Raw genomic sequence first — 15,676 nt, 5'->3', positions numbered from 1 at the left:
TTAAGAGATCTGATTAATATGAAAGAACGATAATATCATGATTGCGCAAACACTTCTACATGCCCATGGATGATTGTAATTTGTGTCGGTTGTAGAATTGGAAAGAAAAGACGTTGATAATAAGCTGTACTCCAAAACAGACAGTCACGCCAACCTAGGTATAAACTAAATAGCCTAGAGCCTACATTAACGTTAGGTCACCTACTTTGTAAGGGTTTAGCTTAATGTAGCCTGCAGACCTGTTTGGTTCTTTTCTTGTATGAGGTGCAATCACTCCGTACATCAGCTTCAACGGCTGGATATGCTCTATATAGCTAACCTGCCCCTTCACCCACGGTCACTTTCCACCCCTTCAACAGCTCGACATTCATTCCAGATGCTTCCAGATACTTCCGCGTGTGCTCTTGCCTGTCTTTCAGCCACGTACCGTCTTTGTCTATCCCCTTGCCACGCTTACGTTTCCAGTCAGCACCAGTCCATTGCCTCATCTTGCTGGTTTTCATCCAGTCCTTGAGAGCTTCGTCTTGAACACTAATATTCAGTGTACCGTGAGGAGAGAAAGATATGCGGTTGAGGCTTGGGAGGAATTTCGGATCAGGATGCGCCCAAAGTGAGTTTTGAGTTGCAAACACTGCATCGTGGATGTCTCGATCTTCAACACCGTGAGGTTGTGGGGAGCGATTATCGCGCCCGGGGTTAAGTGTCCAGACGTCGCATCGAAGTGATGAATAGCCCTGCATCAGCCGCATAAGGGGCAGAACATCGAAGGGACGTTGTTCCTTCTTGTCAAACTTGTTGAAGTATACCGTCATCTTCGCAGGAGGACGAGCGGGTCGGGTGGGGATCTTTTGGTCGGAATTCGTCTTGTCGGGGACGTGATGGAAAGTCTCAAGGTACCCTTTGAGAAATCGTACGGAAATGTAAACATGAGTGAGACTGTTTTGCAGCAAGCGAAATTCCCCATGAAGTTGGCGGCATGTTTGGCCCAGTGCAAGCCAATCCCTCTTCAAGCATCGAAAGTGTGCGTATTCTGCTTCATTTGGAAGGGGCGGGTAAAGATTGAGGCGAACCATCCGATCTGGGTCTTGTGTATGCTGATCCAGCAGAGGGGCAATCTCGCTGCACTTATAAGCTTCGTACTCTGTCTGCAAATCCCCAGTGACAATTCCGTAGATCGTGTTCCGTATTTCTACAAGCTCATTAGATTCGTATGTTACAATGCGCTTGGATGTTATGACCTACCTGCTGGAAGAGACAGCAATCTGTTGCTCTGATTGCTCTTGGCTGCTTCGGTGATACTGCCAGCAATTGGCTGTCCCAGCGGGGTGGGCGTGGCAGATCTTTTTGCTTTCGCCGCGCGGCGGGATCGCTTGATATAGGTATCAGCGGGCCCAATGGAGCGCTTGCGTTTGCTATCAATGCTGTTAGTCGTTGGTTCGATGAATGGAGGCGCTATTGTACTTACACCATAGCGGAATTCTTCGAGTTCGTGCTCCTCTAAGCGCGATGGATGAGTTGAGTATCGCGGGTGTCGTTTCAACGTTCGGTGTGCGATAGTCAAATGGATCGGAAAGTAAGAGAATAAGGCTGCTTTGATGGGGCCGAAGTGGTCACAATGAATTCAACTACCTCGTATCAGGCAGCAATGGCCTGTGTTTGAGAATACATGTAGTGAAATATCTGCCCAGATGCGGACTATCACGCCCATAGCTGCATACCATTCACTGCTTATCCCCTAGTAATGATTCGGGATAACCCGAGCTCAGGTCAGAGTGTCTGCGGTATGAGTGACTATCCAACATTCAGCAAGTGAATATGTCCACGGGCGTTGCCACAAGGCCTATGACTGGCGCTATTCCAGTACAGTGAATCGCATTTCCCATCTTGCCATAATCTCTTCATTGTTCAAGCCAGCGGCCTTGAGGAACTGTAGAATATCTTGCCTTCTTGCTCTTTCTTTGTTCATCCGCGTGAGAGCTCGTTGCGGCTGGGCGGGGAAGCTTATCAACTTTCCGTCCATCCAGTCACGTCTTGACACAGGATCGAAGACCACTCTGAAAGCTGCGCTATACCATAGATCATGGTAGTTATCAAGATTGCCCTCATAAACTCTTCGCCTCCCGTACGGACGAAACATTAACTTCGAGATGGTAAGGGCACCTTCCCGGGGCGCAAAGATATACTGGCGAAGGGGTTGCGCAAGGACCTTGTACCAGTCCCCGTCTTCTTTGTAAGCACCCCAAATATTGCATTGCAGGGACGATGCGCGGTTGAAGAATCGCAAAACTGGCATTATGTCATACATCTGGTATGAATGGCGTGGTAAAGCAAGCGTAATGCGTGGACCCTGATAGTCGAAAGCAATTGCTGGGTCTTCGCTTGGGTAGAATATCTTTACAAAGTTCCAGAACTCATCAAGAGTCACAAAAGGCTGCAGGCGAGCGCGCTGGAAGGATCGGTACTCTGTGAACGTTGCGATAACAAGTCAGTATATATCCATGTACATTAACGAATACCAGACTTACCACGCATGAATTGACGTGATATCTGCCCAACAGCCAGTAAGTCTGTCTTCATAGCACAGTATCCATCATGTATCGCAGCTTGAGTGGCTGCGTTGACGCGTCGCAATGGATCAGTGTCTGCCCAGGGAATGACATTGAAGCCGTTGGGCGCGCTCATGACCAGTGGACATGGGCTATTGCGTATTTGAGCAGTTGGGGGACCATGTGGATCTACTCCCCTACGCGTGATCATATATGGTCGATGAGTCACTACAAATTGATCGAAGAGAGCCTGATAGATCCTGTTCCTAATCTCTGCATGATGTTAGCACTCGTGCGCGTTGTAGAAGACATCTTACTAACCTCCCGGAAATCTAAGAAGCGGATTGGTGGCGTTCACTACGGTGGCTGCTGCGGCAGCCGCTGCTCTTCTGGCACGTACTCGGCGAGTAGCCGTAGTCTCGGCTTCGCGGCGGCGCTTGGGACTGCCAGCATTAGTGATGTTATGACACCATTATGTGAACATACGGCATATAAGATAGTGTTCAAGTGCTTGAATACTGGTTGTATAGATATGTAATGTCCGTTCAGACTGGAAAATCGCATCGCACCGCTACTTCAGAAGAGCTTGATGTAATTCGAGTAACAAACAAAGGATGCGAGTGTAAAACTGATGGCCGGTAGTGGCTTTGTGGAGACGGGGCTATCAAAGGCTCATTGTCTGAGAACAAGACATTGCCTACACTGAATGCGTAGGGAACTTGGATATTTTCAATCGATCCACGCACAGTCGCCTAATTTGACGTGATCGTCAACAAAAACCCGACCATAGCTCTTGATCTTCGGTGCAGCCATCTGTATGTCTTTGCGTTTCCTCTCATCAACTTGCATGGCATACAAATAGTCGTGAAGGCCAGAATCCTCGGCTATGCGGGCGCTTGGCAATGTGGATTGATCGAGACCGAGTATAGTGATGTATGCCGTCGGAGAGTCTGTGATAGCGACTACATCGCCACCATCAAAAGGCGCTGCCGTGAGCTGGCCTTCGCCAGTTCCCTGCCAGCTCGCACGGGCAGCGACATCTACCACCTCGCCGGTTGTGACATTGAGGGTAAAGGCCGTAATGACTGCTTGAAGCGGAGACTGCGAAAGTGCCCACAATGTGTTTCGAGACGCAGAAATAGCAAGAGATGATGACTGAAACTGTGTCGCATCCAAAGAAGTAGGAAGTATTCTATATCGCAGGACCGGAGTAGAATTGCTCACGAGAGTGTCACCTGCCAAAGAAACGACAATCAGTTCGTTTGAGTTCTTAGTGACGATGTACGTTAAGGTTTCGCTGGGATGGGCGACGATTTGTGAAGCGCTTGTGACATTACCAAGGACATCAATACCCACCACGTCCTGCAAATTCGGGTTTTCGGACATACGGAAGTTCGTAATTGACGTCAAGAGACTTCCGGAAGAGTGCGAGTCCAATGCGTGCAAGTTACGTCCGTTAGGAGCCCATGCAATAGAGTGTACGTCTCCGGCGATCTCTTGGGAGTTAATAGTATCATAACCGTCTGGCGACACCCCAAAGACGATACTGCAAGTGCCTGTGCTAGCACTGCCCCATATAGCAGTGTTGTGCACGGAAGATCCTAGCTGTAGAGACACGAAGTTCGTAGTGTTGCCTGGATTGGTCAGAACGATTCATGCAGGTGTCATGATGAGAACCAACATGATGAGGGTATCTCCATGGTGCCTTCGCTGATGAGCTCGTATGTAGGCGCAATCGAGTGGCGCGTCAGGGTTCCATCCTGCGGACGACTGCTGAAGAGGTGCTGCTTCGAGCGCTACCGAATAGGTCAATGGGAATGACCCTTATCGAAGATTGTTTCACGTACGTCGAGCGCCAAAGACGGCGATGCTCCACCCGCATCTCTTGCCTGAATCGTATACACTTTTCTGGATTCATCGTCCATCTCCAGCGAGTACAAGGCCTGCCCATTCGTAGTGCCGACTGCAAGATGGTGCAGTAGCGCGTTCATAGACGGTACAAATAGTACGATTGCAAGGAGAGTCAACATGGCGCCGTATGATGAGTTGAGAACCAGACCAATGTGAGTGTAAGGATATGGTTCTATCGTCTCGCAGTTTATCAGCATGTGAGCCAGCCCTGCATGACACATTTCCGTGAAAGCGCAATGTGGGGTGCAGCTGGTGAGAGGGCTTCCAATATCGAGGGCGAATCTCTGGTGATTAACCATGCCGGTAGTTGCCTTGATCCAATATTGCCCGAAATCAGTGGCGCCTGCTGATCACGCGCGAAGGCATCTGATAGTTATTGATGCTTGACACATGATCATGGGTATGGTGACATGGCTAACTCTCTGCGAATTGCTCCTGTCGACCAGACGCATCTCGCGGACGCCCGGAAGTGGGGATGGACGTTGAGAAAGAGCAACTGTCTCATAAGTCGGAGATCTTCAGTACCGGTATGGTGCCCTGATCGCAGAGGATTCGTGCGCGACGACGATAAAATACGTGGTCAGGAGGATGGTATATTGATGCTGAAATGAGGATCAAAGAAGGAGGCTGGGACGCGTGCATCGGGGCTGTCCTGTTCGGCGCTAGTGAGAGCTTGCGTCATAGCCACGAAAAACACCATCCCCTTTCTGTCCCTCTCGCAACAAGCTCTCAAAATTAGAACCAGCCACTACGCGATGAGTACCAAACAACATTTTGAAGATTGACAGCGTTCTTTATATTTGATTGAGCAATCGTGTAACATGTACCTTGAATTCATCTGCTGATGGTAAAGGGACAATACAGCGCGCACGTCCACTTGCATGTGCACCTGCAGTGTATGCTAAACTGCATAGTCAAGGAAAGCCTGAACATCTTCCGTATCAAGCGAAGACCCAGACTCAAGATCGTCGCGATAGAAACTCGGAATAAGCCCATCTACCTCGTCCAATGTTACCCGCCGATAGAACAGCTTCCGCCAAGGCCAACCTAGGAACCCACACAAAACACGTCCGCATTTCGCCAGTCTCGATTTAACAGACTCGTACTTTTTGTCGACGTACATTTGACAGCGACCGATCATCCTGGCCGGCAACTCATCCTCGTCCCACAATAAATCCCAACGGCAATTCAGCAGAACAGCTCGAAATGATAGACGCGTCTTCAATTTAACCCCGTGATCGTGACGAAACGACTCAAGTCCAGGAGTGCGCGCAGATACCGGCGTATACCTCCATCCTGCCGGGCCCGCAGAGAGCGGCGAACAGTTCGTGTAGCTTACATGCAGTGGAGCTGGGATACGCGGACGCTGGAGGGCTGATTTACTACGAGGATTGGTCTTCGGGTAATAGGAGAAGTAGTCCTCTTGCGCTGTGGGTTGGAGTGCCGGGTATGTTTCGGTCCGTGTGACCACGCGTGTATTTGCTCGACCGTTCATCATCCTTTGTCCCCGTTCTTGGAACATGTATTCACGCCGTCTGGGAATGGTGAATAGGCGGGTGAACGCTAGGATATAGTGCTGATACCACATTGTGCGGGTAGAACATGCGCGCTTTGTCTGGCACATGATGTCTGATTCTGAGGTCTCACATGCGCCTTTCACGCACACTGCCGAAGTGGCTGGGTGTTTGACAGCCTGTTCATCGTTGAGGATACTTCGGTATCGTTCAGGGTGTCGCGTTGATACTAAATCGTCGACTCTTCTTAGTGTACGCCGCCTATCCTGCCAACATAGACCCATTCACCATCTCCTTGTACACGCCATGGGCTTGCGAAAACCTGACTCTTCTCCTCAGTGTCGTTTTCGGCGACGTCCAGGTACCACTGTTTCCACGTTGAATCCCAGGTCCAGTCTTCCCACGCACCTAGCATTTCTACCGCGACATCCGGCATCAGATTTACACCAGCCATGCTCACATGCTCCCAAACGTTCCTGATCTCATTCAACTTCCAGCGCGAAAGGTAAAGATATGTTTGCTGAGAGGGTATGTAGGTGTAGAACTCATGCCAGGCAGGATCCCAAGTCCAAGAATACGCTGACAATGTCTGCTGTGGGGTAGTCTGTTCACCGGGGCTTGTAGAGGTGATCAATTGGTCGAGCAGCGTGATCGCGTTTGAGAGGTCGATGATGTCGAGAATAGTTGGTAGTGATATGTTGAGTAATTGATCTGATGGATGCCAATCTCCTCGCGATCGTAATCGTTGTTCCAACACCCGTAGTTGCATTTCCAGCGCTTCCAGGTGAGTTTTGATCTCTTTGTCAGGCGAGGTTATGATGAGCATATTTCCCGTGTCGTTCTCATCATCAGCGGAAGAGAAGGGTCTCAAAACGAACCCCTCACGCCCTGCTATGGTGTCTGCGATAAATTTCCTTGTTGTTTGCTGGAGTGTGACAACGGCCTCTGTGAGATCTAGCGCTCGATCTCCATTGATTGCTGAGGATGCCATGCTCAATCTCGTTGTGCTTTGATCGAAATCTTCTACTGCAGTAGAAACCGCTCGATAAGTAATGATGCTTGAACAAGCATTGCGCACCTTGTCACAGGTGATGTTGTCAAGCAACAGATCGCCGATACAGCCGAAATTTAGCCCTCATCGCCACCGTGGAATATTTTATTCCCATAATAAGATGCGAGAACCTTCATGGACGCGGGCAGTCATCTTTGCGTATGTTTCGTGCTGAGCAAGTCGAAGTCACAGTATGAAGCGCTGGAGATAACCTGGAAGCTGAAATTTGGCGCCGCTTTGGTTGGTGATCTCGGGAGGTTGGGAAATGGCGATGACGTCATTGCTCTCAAGCTCCTGAGGTCCACGACTTCCTTGTGCTTCGCTACCTAGGTAGCCTCATGCGCGTTGCGTACAAACTCGAATAATCACCAAATCATGAGGAACGACACAGATTACCATCTCTACAGATACCGAAACATCGAAAGCTGGGTACACCGCAATGGAGCTCATCCATTCACAAGTACTAGTCGTCCACCGAGACGTAACTAGTAAGACTCCGATGGAAGCAAACTGGGAACTCGATATTGTTCGTGGCCCATTGAATTGGATGCAGCTTTCGATTATCAGACAAAAAAGCCAACCCAGAGAATACTCCCGTGAGTGTGTACAATATCATTCCATCTTCCACCACTCTCCCCGAACATTCACCCAAACCCCACATAGTACTCTCTCAACGAGACTCGAGTCATGCCACACCAGCAATATACACACATAACACGTCCCAATCCCGCCCATAGCCATGTCTCTCAATTTGAACCACACATCCCAGACAAAACTAACAACAGAACCAAACGCTTTCTTCACCACAACCAATCTCCCAACTACAAAAGGAGTCAATAAATATGGCATCTACACTATCCCACACCTTCACCCCACCAGCATACTACCCCTCATCCCTATCTCCCTCCTACCACCCCGCCCTCCACTACCGCCCCTCCATCCCATCAGACTACCTCCCAAATGACGAATATCGCTACCTAGTCAAGCAACAACATCGCTCTCGCCTAGAAGCGCATTTTGCACAACCCTCTCTCTCTTCGACCCGAAACATGATACCAAAGACGCCGTACCAAAAGCAAGGTAATTTGAGCCGTGAGCGCCGGGCGGAGATATCTGCCGCGAAGTTTGCTACTCGTGCGGCTCTGGGGGCGGGTTTTGATTTCACTGATGAGGGGTTTGATAGGATGCGGGCACTTGATAACCCACAGCGGTCTTGGACTAGGCCGGACGAAGACGAGGACTCGGATGAGGAGCCCATTCCGGCTCGGTATATCGCCGAGTTCAACGAGGAGATGCGGAAGTTTGAAAGGATGTGTGATGAAGATCAGCATCCTTCTGACATCCACGCATCGCGGCATCAGCATGCAGGTACGTATACTGACACTAAACCCCTGCCGCCTTACAAGCCTTCGCTACCGCCTCCTGCGCGACGTGACAGCGGTTTCGAGGAAAAGACTGTATGTGAGCCGACGCCACAGCTTCAAAGTAAGTTCAGCTGGGACAATCTTGACGACACCGATGACAAGTCTCCGAAGCGAAGAAGCTTCTGGTCTCGTCATCGCCGGAGCAAGAGTGTAGAAGCTACCAAGGTGCCCGAAAAGAAAAAAAAACGTAGAACATGGTAGGTCAGCAATGAAAAATATGTAAAAGTAAACACGGTGAAAATGCAGTGTGATGTGTGTAGTCACGAATATGTACATTGAATTGTTAGTGACTGCCATGAGGCTTGGCTGTAGTGTATGCTGGCTCTTCATTTTCGATGCGTCTAAGCAAAGCCGAAGAACTTCATGTCGTCGGCACCCCGAATGGGGACGGTGTGACCAACACCAGCAGCGTAGATGCCCTGGACATCAGGACCGTAAATAGTCCTTGTGTAGCCGCTCTGGGGGTCGTTGGCCTTGGTGCTCTGGGGCTTGTCGTAGTTGTAGCCGAAAACGCCAGCCTAACCAATATCATTAGCACGTGATTATTCGAGAACTTAGATCGCGAGACTTACCCATTCCTTCATGGTCTCCTGGTAGTTCTGGGGGCGTAGAGTGGTGTCGGCGCTGCCGTGGTAGACCTGCATCTTGGGGCGGGCACCGGTGTAACCGGGGTACATGTTCTTGACTACGGTGGCCCAGGCTTGAGGAGTGGCGATTGAGTTACCCTGAGCGCAGGTGCTGTTCCAGGCGTCGACTCCGTTGGCGGCGGAGGCGAAGCAACCGGCGGCGACACCGGAGTAGGGGATGGCGGCCTTGAAGATGTCAGGATAGGTAGCGGCCATGACATTCTAAAGGGGGTTAGCAATTATAACATGATCAGGACTCCATCAGACGTACGGTCATCATGGCGCCACTGCTGGAACCGGTAACGAAGACCTTGGACGAGTCGGCCTTGTACTCCTTGACTGTCCACTTGACCATGTTGGCAATGGTGTTGCTGTCTCCTCCTCCCTCGTGGCTCAGAGTGGCCTTGCTGCTGACATCCCAGCACTTGCCCTCGTGAGGGGACTCTGGGTAGATGACAATGAAGCCATACTGCTCAGACAACTTGGCGTAAGGGCTACCGGTGTAGTATGCCTGCGCGGTACCAGTGCAGTAGTGGATAGCGACAATAACTCCTGGCGACGCCGCAAGCTTCTTGGGCACGTAGATGTAGAAGCCAGCCTTGGTGGGCGCAGCACCAAAGGAGGTGACCTGAGAGAGCGCGCCAGGTGTCACGGCACGCTTGGCGATGTCAGTGGTTGCAGCCGCAGCTACGGACAGGAAGCTGGTGACAGCAGTGAGGAAGCGCATGATGTTGACTTGGAATGAATGAACGCGGTGGGTGATCCAAGAGTCTTGGGATACAGACCTTCTTATAAAGCTTGTCTTCAGCCGGAGCGTGCGTGCGGTTCAAGGGATGCGGTCTGCATTGAAACGATCTCCCCGAAACTCTCCAGCAATCAGCAGTAGCGGAAATGAGGTCACGCAGTTCTCGACTAAAGTGTTTCTCCCCACATCTTCGGCGCCACAACGTAGATGAAGGGCTGACAGTTGTCATTCGCCCTCTAGTGGGACTTGGAACGAACTAGTGAGCGGTAAATTAAAAGCTTGTTTCCATTAATCCTAGCTCGGCATTGGTTCCAGGCGCGACGTTTCGAACATATACCGACCCTTGACCTTTACCATGTGTTTACCCGGTCCGGGGAAATTCACAATAGTAACCCCACAGGACAGGTAAGCAGGCGCGCTATATGTATAGAGGTCGCATGCGACATGGAAGAATTGTTTGCGAGTCCGCCGAGCCTGTGCGGACAGGATGAGGGGGTTTGAGTAGTGCCGAGGAGTCTGACACGATACTGACTGTGGGTGCCATGCTGATGCGCCGGGTCCAGATCTAGACGTTGAGGAGGCCGGTGCGCTTGGTGAGCTCTGGTTTCGCCGTTGGGTCATTGCTCTTGAACAATCGAGGCTGTGTAAGCGGTTGGGCTATTCGGCGCGCCCAACGCTTCGAGCGCAACGCTTCTGGCTTCACGGTTCTTGATCTCGTACTCTCTTCTTCATCTTCCAGCCCACATGCCATCGCCCCTTCCTAGACCGCCGAAGGTCAGTCCGCCCATAACACCACCGCCGCCGCCAATGTTCTTGCCTTCATTGACAGGCCTCTTGGCGACTCTTCCCTGTGCCTTGACGCCTTGAATGACTTTGTCCAACTGCGTCTCTACCACGACTCCGCCCACTATCATCTCACCCAGTGTCGCATGTAATGTCTCGAAGTTGAAGATCAGATCCAGCTCGCATACGTTTTCGAAAAGACCATCGAGGGCTTGGACGAAGACCTGGATGAGATCAAGAAGCGCGAGAGGCGATTCGGTGGATGTAGATATGACGATGAAGTAGAGAGTCGCGTAGTGGCGGTAGGTGACGAGGGAAGGTGTGTCGTTGTGGGGAGTCGTAGGCGTGCTGGATTTGGAGCTGCTGGCAAGGAGCGGCGGGAGGCTAGGTACATGTTAGCGAGAATACTGTGCCAGACCATGGAAGAACGTACGGTAAGAAGTTACATGCTGAGTTTGGGCGGTTGGCGACGAGGGTGAAGATTTCGGAGATGAGGCGCTGCTGGACGCTGGTTTCCTGGGTGGTGGTGAGTACGAGAGCCCTGGAGCACAGTGTCAGGTCACGTGTAATGTACCAGCTGTGTATAGAACTTGGTCAGTCGCGGCTGGCCGGCATTGTTGAAGACGAGGACTGCGTTGATCATGGTGTGGATAGGTGGTGGTGAGGCGCACACTGGCGTTGGACATGTCCCACCGAAGGATGCGGGGAGGCGCGCGAGGGTCCATGCTCCTCCAGCTTGCGTCCAGCCCAGGAACAGAACACGCTCCCGCTACTCCGCAACTTCCACCACCAACAATCCTCTCAAGTACACCAACCCATCCAACTCAGTCACAATGAAGCCAGCTACTCGATTCGTCAGCACCGCCGTTCGTCGCGCCGCCCGATCTTCCCTCCGCGTTCAGTCGCCCGCCAATTGCATCATCGCCAGCAGAGCTCCTGCCATCAGCCATGCTACCCCCGTTCGCAGCTTCCACGTATCAATGGGTATGAGGGTGGGCATCATGCCTGGTGAAGAGGACCCGAAGCCCAAGGAGAGCGAAGCACATGACGAACCTGGCAAACCCACGGAGCTCTCAATAGAAGAATTCCACGAGCGCGCAGACTATTACCTGGGCGAGCTGGTACAGAGGTTAGAGGAGGCCCAGGAGAACGACCCGGCCATCGAAGTAGACTATTCCGTAAGTCACTATTACAAAGCACAACGTTGGATTGGATACTAATTCGATTGCAGGCTGGCGTGCTCGAAGTCACTTTCCAAGAGAACACATTCGTACTGAACAAACAACCCCCGAACAAGCAGATCTGGCTCAGTTCCCCAATCTCCGGACCAAAGCGATTCGACTGGGTCGTCGCACAAGAGGGCATGGACTTCAAGGAGGGTGGTGGCATCGGCGACTGGGTATACATGAGGGACGGCAGCTCACTCACTGAGATTCTCAGGAAAGAGCTGGGCGTTGACGTCAGTGTAGATGACCAGGTCCCGCGTTAATGGAGCGTGCTATATTCAGTAGCACATGCTCTAGTACGTCGTCCCGTCGCAGAGCATGTTAGGGCGGATAGTCTCTTCTGGCCAGGAGAGTATACACGATGATACGGTAGCAAATAGCGAAAAGCGACAACAATTTATGATTGCGCATTCTCAGCTCCGCTTCTCTAGGCATCCCACGTGGTATCTCCCTGGTCTTTGCCAGACTGCGACCACATTATGTGACCAACTTCCCCCAAACGCCGATATATGCATTCCAACGCCGTATGTATTGCGAGGCGTAAACTGTGACCCCATAAGGTAGTATGAAAGTAGTGGTCCAGGAATCTAGGCGGTAATGGCAACGCTCTTGGGTGCATCGTCGTTCTCTGGTGGGAGATCGGACTGCAACATGTCAGTACTCAAGTCTCGCCATATACTGAGTAGAAGGCATACCGGGTCGAATATGATTCGTATCATCAGGCTACAACTGGGACAGCGCGCAATATCCTCTCCGTCGCGCATGTCGTAGATGGAGATCTCAAAACGGTCGCCGCATGGGCACGGGTGGTGGTAGATCTGCAGCGTCTCGTCGTAGAAGCAGTCTTCGATTTCGATCTCGTCGTAGAGGTTCAGCTCTTCGTCGGCCATGTTGGGTAGGTGTGCGTGGAAAGAGCGATTGAGTTTGTCGCCGACTGCGAGGAAGTGGCGGGGAACTTTTGGCCGGCACGCTAGCCCTGGACCTGCATCCGCCCGTCCATTCACATCACCAGAAGCTCCGAACACGTACCGTAACGTCGAGGCCGCCCGCCTACCCCGTCCGCGACTCCATCTGCACCCTACCATGGGCGCGCACCTTATACACGAAGAAAACTGAACAGGTTTGCAGACTACATGAAGACAAAAACCTTCAGAGTGGGTGACCTAACGTCAACGTAGGCTCTAGGGTGTTCAGCACGTCTAGAACCATGGGCGACGTCGAGTCCGCCACGGTGAAGCTCGCGGAGCTGCTGCGACACCCAGAGGACCTCGACAAGATACCTGCGCTGAAAGCAGAGTTCATGCGCAAGAAGGCGGCTGTAGACGGACAATTACGCCATGGGTTGAAAGAGCAGCTTGAGTTGACCCAGTCGGGTATGAGCAGCATCACCGAGGGTCAGCGCACCGTCAACCTGATCAAGGAGGGTAAGTAGCTGCCACGGATAGTCCTCAAGATATCCTGCTAACTTATTACTAGTATGTAGCTCCCTTGCTATGCTTTGCCAACGCGGTTCTGAGACCTCTTATTATTCGTGCTAACAGATTCATAGGAGATGATGAAGATAGACAAGCTATGCGCCGAGGCCCAGAATATGATTCAGGACTTCCCGCACATCAACCTGGTTGCGCAAACACACAAGAACTTCGAATCGGTGGAGAAGATGCGCAATGACATCGAGGCCTTTGAGGAGCGCCTGGAGAACCTCGAGATCCTGCTGGCACAGGACGACGAAGACCCCGCGAACCAGCCGAACCTGCTACAAGTCCACTACGGTCTGACGCAACTACGAGACATCCGCGACGAAGCCATGGGCCAGATCAAGAACAGCGACACTTCCACCGAACTCATCGATAACCTCACACTCGAGAGCGGTATTACGGTGCAGGACCTCTTCGCGCGCTTGGACGACGTCGTAGAGTGGTTTGACAGGCATATCGGCGAGGCGTGCATAAACCTCATACAGTTGGTGCAGACCGACAACGTAGGCATGGTGGTCCGCTTGGCCGTCGTGATTGAGGAAGAAGAGAAGACGGACAAGAAGATCAAAGCGCTGCAAGATGCACAGAGAGAGTTCGGAGATCTCGCCTCTCGCTTCAAGTCCATCACACAAGGGCCCAAGGAGCTTCGCGGCTACAAGGAGAAGTTCATTACCTCCATCGAATATGTTTGCAAGGCAGAGATGGACGGAGTGAGAGAACAGTTCCAGGAAGACCCCGAGAAGGTCGAAAAGTACTTCAAGTGGTACTTCAACAACCTGAACACAGTCAAGCTGGGTATGGTCGAGCTCATGCCGAAGAAGTGGAAGATCTTTGACACATACACCAACATCTACCACAAGCAGATGCACGACTTCCTCATGGAGTTTGCCGATGATGAAGCTCTTGGGCCGCAATACTTGCTGGCTGTCATCAATTGGGTGGACAAGTACTACGTCAAGATGCAGAAGCTTGGGTACTCAGAAGAGCAACTACAGCCACATGTCATCGACAACCGCAGTCCCGAGCTGATACGGACCTACCGCTCCGTCATCATCCAGGCTGTGGATCAATACATGGAACGCATCAATACACAGGACCGGCAGAGATTCGTGCAGCAAGACAAAACTGCATATGAGACCAACTTTGACGGCATCCTCCAAACGAAGGCTCTTGGAGACGTCTGGACGCTTTTTAGCCAGAACATCGGTGTCGCTGCCAGTAGTCAGCGTCCCGACGTTGCTGATGGTGTAGTCGACTCCATGTTCCGTGCCCTGTTGTCTCGCCAGCGTATATGGACGCAACTGATCGACGAAGAAAAGGCCAAATACCTCGGACCTACTCCCGCGCAAGATGAAGATGATATATATGTCTTGCAGGAGTGGCTCATCGCTCTTGCAAACGACCAGATCATCTGCATTGACGATGACATTGACGGCAGTGGTCAAGCCTCCTTCCTAAGCGTCTTTGAGCGTGAAGTCACGCCTATCGTCTCCCAGGATTACATGATCGACAAGCTGGCCAAGAATGTGGACGAGGCCAAGAACGGCTATATTGACATTTCATCGCACTGCATACAAGTCTTTAGCGAGCTCATCTTCATGGTCGATCTTAAACCTGTGCTTTCCAAATTCTTCACCGTCGAGTGGTACTCGAGGCAGGATATGGCATCGATCATCACAACGTTTAAAGACTACGTGGATGAGTTTCTCCCTAGGATCCACCGCTCGCTACAGGATCTTATCATCGATTCTCTCGCTGACGAGCTGCTGGTTCAATATCTCGGGGCTGTGCGCAACAAGGGTGCCAAGTTCAAGAGGACGGATCAGTTTGCAGACAAGATGAAAGACGACCTTTACACGGCGTTCGACTGGTTTATGTCGTTTGGTGAGCAAGGTCGCGATATCAAGGACCGATGGCGCGCTGTGCAACAGTTCCTTAAGCTGCTGGAATGCGACAAGTCGCAGGTGCAGTTTGCGTATGTGGAGTTCAAGAATGCTTATCGGGATGTTAGTATTACATGGGTGGAAGCTGTTTTGAGAACAAGGGATGACTTTGACCGGGGCATGTTGAACGCGGTTAAAGCAAAGGCCGCAGAACCTATAGCAGAGGATGCGCCTCCGGATCCGATCATGGGCAGGGTGAAGTAAGGCTTGATTTGGCATATATCAATTTCGGAGAGGGCATCTCATACAAGGGAAAAAACTGAACAGGTCTAGAGCCTACATCGACGCCAAGTCACCTATCCTGTAGGTCTGCATGTCAATGTAGGCTGTTGGCCTGTTTGGTTTTTTTCTTGGTGGGCCTGAAGGCATGTTTGGCGTTGGAGGTGTGTAATATGGGGTCAGTGTTGCAGTCGCCGGCAACGCGGCATC

The 15,676-nt window shown here is 51.5% G+C and overlaps 7 protein-coding genes across 7 annotated transcripts; 2 read left to right on the top strand and 5 right to left on the bottom strand.

The window, feature by feature from the left end:
- Positions 1–314: 314 nt before the first annotated feature.
- J4E78_006198 (uncharacterized protein) lies at positions 315–1,470 on the bottom strand (the record flags this gene model as incomplete). The annotated part of the gene is made up of 3 exons (XM_049366811.1): positions 315–898; positions 1,243–1,412; positions 1,466–1,470. The coding sequence occupies 3 exons, from the start codon at positions 1,468–1,470 to the stop codon at positions 315–317; spliced, it is 759 nt and encodes a 252-aa protein (XP_049221517.1).
- A 4,748-nt stretch (positions 1,471–6,218) lies between these two features.
- J4E78_006197 (uncharacterized protein) lies at positions 6,219–6,962 on the bottom strand (the record flags this gene model as incomplete). The annotated part of the gene is made up of 1 exon (XM_049366810.1): positions 6,219–6,962. The coding sequence occupies one exon, from the start codon at positions 6,960–6,962 to the stop codon at positions 6,219–6,221; it is 744 nt and encodes a 247-aa protein (XP_049221516.1).
- A 1,825-nt stretch (positions 6,963–8,787) lies between these two features.
- On the bottom strand, positions 8,788–9,799 carry J4E78_006196 (uncharacterized protein; the record flags this gene model as incomplete). Its single annotated transcript, XM_049366809.1, has 3 exons — positions 8,788–8,964; positions 9,019–9,294; positions 9,344–9,799. The coding sequence occupies 3 exons, from the start codon at positions 9,797–9,799 to the stop codon at positions 8,788–8,790; spliced, it is 909 nt and encodes a 302-aa protein (XP_049221515.1).
- Positions 9,800–10,545: 746 nt separating this feature from the next.
- Positions 10,546–11,243, bottom strand: J4E78_006195 (uncharacterized protein; the record flags this gene model as incomplete). The annotated part of the gene is made up of 3 exons (XM_049366808.1): positions 10,546–10,984; positions 11,034–11,116; positions 11,175–11,243. 3 exons carry the CDS (start codon positions 11,241–11,243, stop codon positions 10,546–10,548), a joined length of 591 nt encoding a protein of 196 aa, XP_049221514.1.
- Positions 11,244–11,433: 190 nt separating this feature from the next.
- On the top strand, positions 11,434–12,089 carry J4E78_006194 (uncharacterized protein; the record flags this gene model as incomplete). The annotated part of the gene is made up of 2 exons (XM_049366807.1): positions 11,434–11,778; positions 11,832–12,089. The coding sequence occupies 2 exons, from the start codon at positions 11,434–11,436 to the stop codon at positions 12,087–12,089; spliced, it is 603 nt and encodes a 200-aa protein (XP_049221513.1).
- A 324-nt stretch (positions 12,090–12,413) lies between these two features.
- On the bottom strand, positions 12,414–12,716 carry DPH3 (Diphthamide biosynthesis protein 3; the record flags this gene model as incomplete). The annotated part of the gene is made up of 2 exons (XM_049366806.1): positions 12,414–12,470; positions 12,522–12,716. 2 exons carry the CDS (start codon positions 12,714–12,716, stop codon positions 12,414–12,416), a joined length of 252 nt encoding a protein of 83 aa, XP_049221512.1.
- A 317-nt stretch (positions 12,717–13,033) lies between these two features.
- On the top strand, positions 13,034–15,451 carry J4E78_006192 (uncharacterized protein; the record flags this gene model as incomplete). Its single annotated transcript, XM_049366805.1, has 2 exons — positions 13,034–13,250; positions 13,392–15,451. 2 exons carry the CDS (start codon positions 13,034–13,036, stop codon positions 15,449–15,451), a joined length of 2,277 nt encoding a protein of 758 aa, XP_049221511.1.
- Between the last annotated feature and the right edge of the window lie 225 nt (positions 15,452–15,676).

Source organism: Alternaria triticimaculans (assembly GCF_023758025.1).
Source record: "Alternaria triticimaculans strain BMP 0046 chromosome Unknown scaffold_8, whole genome shotgun sequence".
In the NCBI taxonomy this organism is placed as follows: Eukaryota; Fungi; Ascomycota; class Dothideomycetes; order Pleosporales; family Pleosporaceae; genus Alternaria; species Alternaria triticimaculans.
This window is presented reverse-complemented; position numbering and strand designations above follow the sequence as displayed.